This window comes from Dipodomys spectabilis, unplaced genomic scaffold (assembly GCF_019054845.1).
Source record: "Dipodomys spectabilis isolate Male_0828 unplaced genomic scaffold, ASM1905484v1 ptg000095l, whole genome shotgun sequence".
NCBI classification, from domain to species: Eukaryota; Metazoa; Chordata; class Mammalia; order Rodentia; family Heteromyidae; genus Dipodomys; species Dipodomys spectabilis.
In genome coordinates this window covers 26,329,812-26,339,216 of record NW_024870772.1, presented here as the reverse complement: position 1 = coordinate 26,339,216, position 9,405 = coordinate 26,329,812, and the positions used below count along the sequence as shown (strand labels likewise).

Sequence of the window (9,405 nt, the reverse complement as noted above, 5' to 3'; positions counted from 1 at the left end):
AGCCACCTTCTCAGCCCAACCCCATTCCTATTTTTAAAACCCAAAAGCTCTCTCTCATCATGGCTTCTATAAATTTGGGTCACCACACCAAGTTGCAGGCTCTCCCAACACAGCATTTCTCACACTTGAGTCTTTACTACAAATTCATCCTCAATTTCACACAATCCCACGGCTTTCTTGTTTTGCCCCTGAAGGGCTTAAAATATCCTTCCCTCTACTACTTCCTAAAGACCAGGCTGAAACCCTGCTCCCATGCCCCATTAACTTTCACACTCGGGCTGATTGCACACATATATTTCACAATACAGTTTCACACGGAATGCTAAGAGCACTTTTCTTCATATTTTACAGAAGGGCTTGAAACGTGGACTTTCTAATAATATTCATACTATAGTACATCCAAATCTAACTCCTAAATAGATGTGTTACAATTTTTCAGAATTTAAAGGCTTAATGGCAAAAATCAGGGGAGGAAGAAGTATCTAAGTATCTTATTTTACATAAGTGGCTGAAAAATAAATTCGAGAAGGTAAACAGGATTTAGTAAGGTCTCATCCGCCCTGAAGGAGGCGGTGCTCGGTTGGGAGGGGTAATGGCTATGTCTAAATAATCGCCTATCTGGAACTTCTGCGACTGAAGTGTCATGGAGTCGTCTGTCCCCTTTCTGCCAGACATGGTGCTGCCAATCTCCTTCACTCTGTAGGAAAGGATATTGACAGCAGATCATAATCAATGAAATTAAGATGATAAGGAACTAGATTTACTCCATTATATAAACAGTTCAAAATTTTTAAGTATAATATATACTCTAGTGTATTTCTGTAAAACCTTTCAGGCATGTGGAACACTAGCCAAAAAAGCTGAGGGACAGTGCCTATGCCCAAGTTCAAGCCCCACGACCAACCAGGAAAAAAAAGGAATGCAATGACACTGCCAGATCCTAGCTTCTTAGGAGGCTGAGATCTGATGAGCAGTTTGATGCCAGGCCAGAAAGTCCCTAAGACTGTCAACTGTCAACTCCAATTAACCAGCGAAAAGCTAGAAGTGGAGCTGTGGTTAGCCTTGAACAAAGAGTTCAGGGGCAGAACCCAAGCCCTGAGTCCAAGCCCCACGACTGACCCCCCCCCCCCACAAAAAAAAATTTTTTTTAAGTCATCAGGCATTAGTGACTCATGCCTATAATCCTAGTTACTCTGGAGGCTGAGATTGAAGATCAAAGTTCAAAACCAACCCCAGCACTAAAGTCCATGAGTCGCTTATCTCCAAAAAGCCAATAGTGAAGCTGTGACTCAAATGGTAGAACACTAGCCTTGAGCTGAGTTCAAGCCCCAGAACAAGCATCAAAAAAGGTTCACAAGCCGGCGCCGGTGGCTCACACCTGTAATCCTAGCTACTCAGGAGGCTGAGATCTGAGGATCACAGTTCAAAGCCAGCTCGGGCAGGAAAGTCTGTGAGACTCATCTCCAATAAACAACTAGAAAACCCGAAGTGGTGCTGTGGCTCAAGGGGTAGAGCGCTCGCCTTGAGCTGAAGAGTGCAGGGACAGGGCCCAAGCCTAGAATTCAAACCCCACAACCGACCAAAAAAAAAAAAAAAAGGTTCACAGACCTGTTCTCTACTGAAGAGATTCATATATGGAATTGTCCCAAAGCTAGGCATGGTAGTACATGCTCCTAATCCCAGCATGGTGACCCTTTGAAGGATTAGCCAGCCTACCATGCATGAGGCCCTGGGTTCAATTCCTTGGTAACACATAAACATAAAATTAATAAAAAAGGAAAAATGACCACTAAACATATTTTAAAATAAGATTACCCTTACCCATTAAAACTAACAAAAGTAAACAGATTATAGGAAATAGAAATCACCTACCGATAGCCAGGTCTTTTAAGATCCATAAAAACAATTGCAAAATTGAAGTGTGTACCCTTCTTTCTAGCTTCTGGGTAGACTTCTTTTACTAAACTAGTCAGTTCTTTCAAGGTTGCATCCATCCTGAAATTTTTTGAAGATTTTGATTAATAAGGATATTTACCAACAAGTTACCACATGTATGAGTTGTGACCTATGTTTAGAAACGACTTGGATTTTATATCTAAAGTCTAATTGAAAGCAGTTAACTTAATAGTAACACTATTTGGGTTGGGCGCTAGGAGCTCAGGCCTGTCATCCTAGCTACTCAGGAGGCTTCAAAAGCCAATTAACCACCAGAAAACTGGAAGTGGCACTGTGGCTCAAATGGTAGATAGAGTGCTCGCCTTGAGCTGAAGAGCTCAGGGTCAGTGCCTAAGCCCAGAGTTCAAGCCCCACCAGCCTCAATGTTGAAAATTTCAATGAATTAAAGGTTCTTAGTGCTATCCATGACTTCAGAGACTCAACATGCTAATCCTCTGATGCCATGTAGTATTGTGTGGTTCAGTCTAAACTATCAAATACACAAAACAATTACTTCTAACATATACATAGTCTTCCCTATAGAATCTCTGAAACTGGAATGCATCCTAGAACTGAAGTGCTAGGAAACCATTTTCATACAGCTATGTAGCTTTCCTTTCTTAGATGCAATCTTATGAATTTTATAATGGAATGAGTAGCATTTTCTCAATATAAATCGCAGCCCCTTTATAGGATAGGTACAAAAAAAAACTCTGGAAATATTTGTACTCAGAACTTTATAATCCCTTGAGCTAACAGGATTTCCTTCCACAAGTAGAAAAATGAAACTTAGTCTGAAATTTGAAGCAGCATCTCCCATAGGGCCTACCAGGCACTCAAAGAGAATGACAGTTGGCACACAGCACCACGCACGATTCCATTCCCCAATTAACCCATCTACATGAAGGAAAAATGTCCCTATGAGCACATCTCCTACTGCTCTCCAATCTTTTTTCTTTTACTGGTTCTAGGACTTGAACTCAGCAAGAGCACCACACCTTGAGTTCAAGCCCAGTTACAGGCATCAATAAGCCAATAAATAAAGCCGCCTGGGGCTGCCCTACAGATAAGGGACCTAATTTTCATAATCATTTAAGTAAATTATCTGCAGTAAGTCTCTTACTATCTCTCTCCTACTTTGTTTTCCTGGGTGAAGCCTGACTAAGAGATCTCAGTAATTCTCTTCCATTACCCTCTTCAGTGACCACCCAAAGTACTGAACATGCCCCACTTCTGTGATGACTAGTATACTGCCTCAACTCCATAGAGCTTCGGGCTTTGGCAGATAAACCTGCCATTGTTGGCTCCTCTGGACTCCCCCTACTCCTTCTTCCTTGCCTTGTGTCAGGGTCACCTAATTTATAGGTGATACTCCCCATCCACAATACAATTACAAACAGGAAACAGACAACTGCCTCTGAGTTTAACGTGTACACACTTACTTTTACCTCACTATTCCATGAGCAGTACAATATAGCAACTGTCTAGATAGCATTTACATTGTGCGAGAAATTATTTAAACTCTACTGGAGGATGTATATTAAGTTCTATGTAATACTATGCCATCTTTTCTAAAAGAATTGATCATCTTGAGAGTTCGGTATCCAGGGGAAGTCCAGAACAAACCTTTCACACACAAAGAAAATATCTGAAAAACTGACTTCACAACAAGGAAGGACAGTATTTTTACTTGATTCCCTCAGGACCTAAGTAAAGTAACAGACTGAAAATCCTATCGGTTAGAAGAAATATACTTTTTTGGCAGGAGAAGGGGGCAGTACTAAGGATTGGAAGGGTCATGAACTTAAGTCACATCAATCTTGGCTGAAATACACAACTTAATCTTTGAAGAGATTTTCATCGAGCCACTTAATAATTCTTTCCTGTGAATTAAATCATCTTCCTATAACTTTTACCTTTGAATGAAGCAGAAGTACAAATACCAAGTACAGGGCTAGAAATGTGGCTTAGTGGTAGAGTGCTTGCCTAGCATGCATAAAGCCCTGGGTTTGATTCCTCAGTATCACATAAACAGAAAAAGCCTGAAATCAGGTGCTGTGGCTCAAGTGGCTAAGTGCTAGCCCTGAGCACAGAGAACAGCTCAGGAACAGAGCCCAGGCAATAAGGAAAAAGGAAAAGGAAAAGAAAAAGGAAGGAAAGAAAAAGAGAAAAGGAAAGGGAAGGGAAAGGAAGGGAAGAGAAGGGAAGGAGGGAGGGAAGGGAAGGAGGAAAGGAAGGAGAAAAGAATCAAGGACAAGAATCATTGTACTTACTAGCCAGGCAGGCTATAATCCTAGCTACACAGAAGGCTGACATGAGGATGAAACATGATGAAGGTTTGAAGGTAGTTGGGGCTGACAACCCTAAGACTCTTATTTCTAACTAACTAGTAAAAAGCCAGAAGTGGAGGTATGGCTTAAGTGGCAGAGCACCAGACTTGAGGAAAAGAAGCTAAGGGGGAAGTGGCGCTGTAGCTCAAGTGGTAGAGTGCTCGCCTTGGGCTGAACATCTGAGGGACAGCGCCCAGGCCCAGAGTTCAAGCCCCATGACCAACAAAAAAAAAAAAAGAAGAAGCTAAGGGGAAGCATCCTGGCCCTGAGTTCTAGTCCCAGGACCGACAGACAGACAGACAGACAGACAGACAGACACACACACACACACACACACACACACACACACACACACACACACACGTGACAGAGCATCAGCCTTGAGTAAAAGAAGCTAAGGGGAAGCATCCTGGCCCTGAGTTCTAGTCCCAGGACCCCCCCCCCCCACACACACACACACACACCAGCAATTCCTGTAATCCTAGCTACTCAGGCTGAGATCTCGCACAGAGGCAATGCCTGTAATCCTAGCTACTCAGGAGGCTGAGATATCTCACACACACACACACACACACACACACACTGCCTGTAATCCTAGCTGCTACTCAGGAGGCTGAGATCTGAGGATCATGATGAAACTCCAGTTAACCACCAGAAAACCCAAAATGGTACATTGGTTCAAAATGACAGTGTTAGCTTTCTGCAAGGCTCAGGGAAAGTGCCTAGACCCTGAGGTCATACCTCAAGACCAGCTCAAAATAAACAAAAATAAAATAGTTCAGGTGGCAATCTTCATGTTACTTTTAACCAAAGTTCATGTTACTTTAACAAAAACACATCTTTTGAAATTATACATCAGTGCAAGAAGTCACAGCACTTATTTTTATGGCCCTAGTCAGACCCGGGGCATGGCAGGTATAGCCGGAGATAAAACTCATCTGGAATCCAGGCTTCAATAAACACATACACACATACACACACACACATATAAGAGAAAATCAAAAGCCGGGCGCTGGTGGCTTGCGCCTGTAATCCTAGCTACTCAGGAAGCTGAGATCTGAGGATCACAGTTCAGAGCCAGGCCGGGCAAAGTCCATGAGACTCATCTCCAATAAACCACTAGAAAACCGGAAGTGGCGCTGTGGCTCAAGCGGTAGAGTGCTCTCCTTGAACTAAAAGTGCAGGGACAGCGCCAAAGCCCAGAGTTCAAGCCCCACGACCGGCAAAAAGAAAAAAAAAGAAATGTACTCATTATCTTGCCCAATTGTAATGCCTGTTCAGTATTTTCGCAATAAAAAATATGTAAAAAAGGGGCTGGGAAGGTGGCTCAGTGGTAGAGCGCTTGCCTTGCATGCATGAGGCCCTGGGTTCGATTCCTCAGCACCACATAAGCAAAAAGAAAAAAGCTGGGAGTGGCGCTGTGACTCAAGTGGTAGAGCGCTAGCCTTGAGCTGAAGAGCTGAGGGACAGCGCCCAGGCCCAGAGTTCAGGCCCCATGACCGGACCCAAAAAAAAAAAAAAAAAATGTAAAAAAATAAAATCACCTGGAACCCAGGCTTCAATAAACACATAAACACACACACACGTGTAACAGGAAATAAAATCATATGGAACCCAAGATTCAATAACTACACACATACACCAGACACACCAAGCTTCACTAGACACACACACACACACACACACACACACACACACACACACACACACACACACACACACACAGCATTAAGACTTCGTGATTTATATCCACTCTTCACTTCGGTGCTGTGGTACCGTACCTAAGACTTTGAGGCAGTTAGCCACTCCCACTCCCCCTTGTATTTACTGGTCTCAGAAGCCTTCAAGGGCATGGGAGGGAGAGGGGAATCTCGGGGCTTGAACTCAGGGACTGGGGGGGGGGGGGGACTGTTTCTTAGCTTCTTTTGCTCAAGGATGGTGGTCTACCACTTGGGCCACGGCTCCACTTCTCGTTTTCTGGTGGCTAATTGGAGGTAAGCGTCTCAGACTTTCCTGCCTAGGTTGGCTTCACATCGCCGCCCTCCGATCTCAGCCTCCTGAGCAGCCCTGCAGGCCCGAGGCACCTGGAATCCGGCTCGGCTACCGGGCCGTTTGTGGCCAGGCAGCTTTCATGGGGACGACCACGTTGGACGTGCTGAGCGTGTCTTGTCCTTCGGGATGCGAGGGCATTGGGAGTGAACGGGCCGCCGGCGCGCGCCCCGCCGCCGCAGCCCCCGCCCGGGCCGCGCTCACCAGGTGTAGATCTGCAGCTCGCTGGACGGCACGTTTCCGCGGGAGAACTCGTCCATGCGGTGGTGGCGGCCGTTGTTGGTGGTGAAGACCCGCAGCAGCAGCGGGCACGTCTGGGGAGCACAGGAGAGGGCGGAAGTGACCTTTCCGAGGCGCTCGCCGCGGCCTCCCGGGAGCTCCGGGAGCGACCACAAAAACAAAATGGAACCTGGCCTCCCCCCGCACCCCGGCCCCGCCTGCGCCTCGCGCCAGCCCGCCCCCTCACACCGTGCGGGGCCCTCACCTTCTCACGATCGATTGGCTTCTCAGGCTCCTTCTTGATTTCCTCCTGGGTAACGCGCGATTCCACCGCCATCTTCCTTCTTCGGCCTGGGAGCTGATCGCCGTGACCTCCGACCCCAGCGGCGAGCTTGAGCCTCAGCGCTCTCGCGAGAAGCACGAGGCTTTTTAGAGGGCCGGGGACGGGGCGGGAAGGGGCGGAGTTAGGGCAGAGTCGGGAGAAAAGGCGTGGCGTCGTTAGGCGCATGCGTATTCGCTGTGCGCTGGAGTGCACGTCCAGAGCGCCTGCGCCGCTCCGGAAAAGGCCGGAGTGCGCATGCGTGGGGAGGGACGTCTCTCGGAAGCGCCCTCTGGTCGCTTAGGAGTGAGTCACGTTGTTTGTATTGAAAGTTCCCGGAGAAAAGAGACAAGCGCGTAGTAGGCAGTGAAGGACGGGAACGCCGCGCGCCGAGCGACGTTCTCTGCGGTCGGCACCAACAAAATGCCGTTCTCTTCCTTCTGGTAGGCGGAGGTGGACTCTCCCGCGAAGGCGGCGCCAGGGCTTCTCCTTTCGAGCGGGTCTTGTGTGGAAGAAGCTGGAACAGCCGCCGGCCGGGGCTCGAGCCCGGAATCCTAACTCAGAGAAGGAACGGAAGGACTGACTGGTGAGGAACGGGACCAACGCGTGAGGCAGAACCGCTTTGCGGAGGGACACCTCCAGGTTACATCGAAGCATCCACGGCATGCCGGGAAAGCCGGGATCGCGGGAGGTGCTTCGGCCCAAGGCCTGGCCGGCCAGCGGCTTCGGACGCGTGGAAGGTGTTCCAGCAAACCATGAGTCGAGGATGCGTGCAGGGTGCTTGAGATGTATGATTTGTGAGGAGGACGCTTGGGGTGTGTTTTGGTAAACATGAGTTAAACCCCTCACAAAGGGAAAATCCGCAATGCGGTCTTTGCTTCCAGACTTACTGCTTTGCTTCCTGGAAATTTCCATTTGTGATTTTTGCCTGGTCACTGTCACCACCCGAGTAGTGGGGTGTAGTCCTGCGTGGCTAATACACTCCTTGACCTTTTTATCTGAGTCAGTGGATGCATTTGCAGGAAATACATTTGTAGGAGCTGGGATTCTACAGTAACTAGAGGCTGAGATCTGGGGGTCAAGGTTCAAAGTTAACCCGGGCAGAAAAGTCTCCTCGAGACTCTTTATCTCCAGTAAACCACTCAGAAACCAGAAGTGGCACTGTGGTTCTAGTGGTAGAGCGCTGGACCAGCAAAAGAGCTCGGGGATAGTGCCCGAGCTCTGTTTTCAAGCCCCACGAGCGACTTAAATAAGTAAATTATAGCTGTGCATTTTAGGTACTTATGTATGTGTGCGTTACTTTTTAAAAAATTGTTGAAACTGGGCACCAGTGGCTCACGCCTGTAATCCTAGCTACTCAGGAGGCTGAGATCTGAGGATCACCATTCAAAGCCAGCCCAGGCAGAAAAGTCTGTGAGACTCATCTCCAATTAACCACCAGAAAGCCTTAAGTGGTGATGTGGCTCAAGTGGTAGAGCACTAGCCTTGAGCTGAAGAGCTCAGAGACAGTGCCGAGGCCCACAGTTCAAGCCCCACGACCGACCCCCCCCCCCCCAAAAAAAAGTATTAAATGGCTTAGGATGAAATGGTGGCATGCATGCAATATTCAGTGGTTTTTGTTGTTTTTTTTTAGATAGCGTTTCAGTCCCTCTCCGTTCTGATTTTTTTTTTTTTTTTGCCGGTCCTAGGGCTTGAACTCAGGGTCTAGGCTCTGTCCCTGAGCCTTTCTGTGCTCCAGGCTAGCATTATGAGGACTCAAACCCAGAAATTAATGCATGCTAGGAGAGCACACTACTGATAAGCCACATACCAAATCTTTTTCAAAACTTCCATAGTGTGAACATCTGACACAAGAGGGCACTCTAATCAATTAAAAGAAAAACTACAAAAATGAAGAAATAGCCCCCCACCCCAATCCTGGGGCTGAGCCTGGTCCCTGAGCTTCTTTTGCTCAAGGCTCTACCACTGGAGCTACAGTGCCATTTCCAGCTTTTTCTGAGTAGTTAATTGTAGGTAAGAGCCTCATGTACTTTCCTGCCCCATCTGGCTTCAAACCACCATCCTAAGATCTTAGCCTCCTGAGTAGCTGGAATTATAGTGCCTGGCAAGCAGTACTTTCTCTTTCTTTTTTTTTGTCGGTCATGGAGCCTGAACTCTGGGCCTGGAAACTGTCCCTCAGCTCTTCAGCTCAAGCCTAGCACTCTACCACTTGAGCCACAGTGCCACTTCCAGCTTTTTCTGCTTATGTGGTGCTGTGGAATCGAACCCAGGGCCTCATGCATGCAAGGCAAGCACTCCAACACTCCACATTCCCAGCCCGCAATACAATTTTATTGATGATGATATCAGTGAGATTTCATTTCTTAGATACAAGATCTCATTTTTGAACCTTTCCAAATCATTAAAATGCAGTTTTCTAATACTGTGAGTCAGTAGAAATGCAGTTGTTTTAGACTAGTTAGGATAGTTTTTCAGCATCCTACAATCCATGGCTAATATTTGGCTTTGTCATACCACATTTAAACACAAATTACACCTGAGCGCCAGTGTCTC

At 47.0% G+C, this 9,405-nt stretch overlaps 1 protein-coding gene across 1 annotated transcript; it reads right to left on the bottom strand.

Annotated features, from left to right (window-relative positions):
• Nucleotides 1-278: 278 nt before the first annotated feature.
• Nucleotides 279-6,935, bottom strand: Sap18 (Sin3A associated protein 18). Its single transcript, XM_042685427.1, has 4 exons — nucleotides 6,799-6,935; nucleotides 6,519-6,628; nucleotides 1,873-1,995; nucleotides 279-697 (listed from the first exon to the last, which is right to left on the bottom strand). Exons 1-4 carry the CDS (start codon nucleotides 6,868-6,870, stop codon nucleotides 541-543), a joined length of 462 nt encoding a protein of 153 aa, XP_042541361.1. The 5' UTR covers nucleotides 6,871-6,935; the 3' UTR covers nucleotides 279-540.
• Between the last annotated feature and the right edge of the window lie 2,470 nt (nucleotides 6,936-9,405).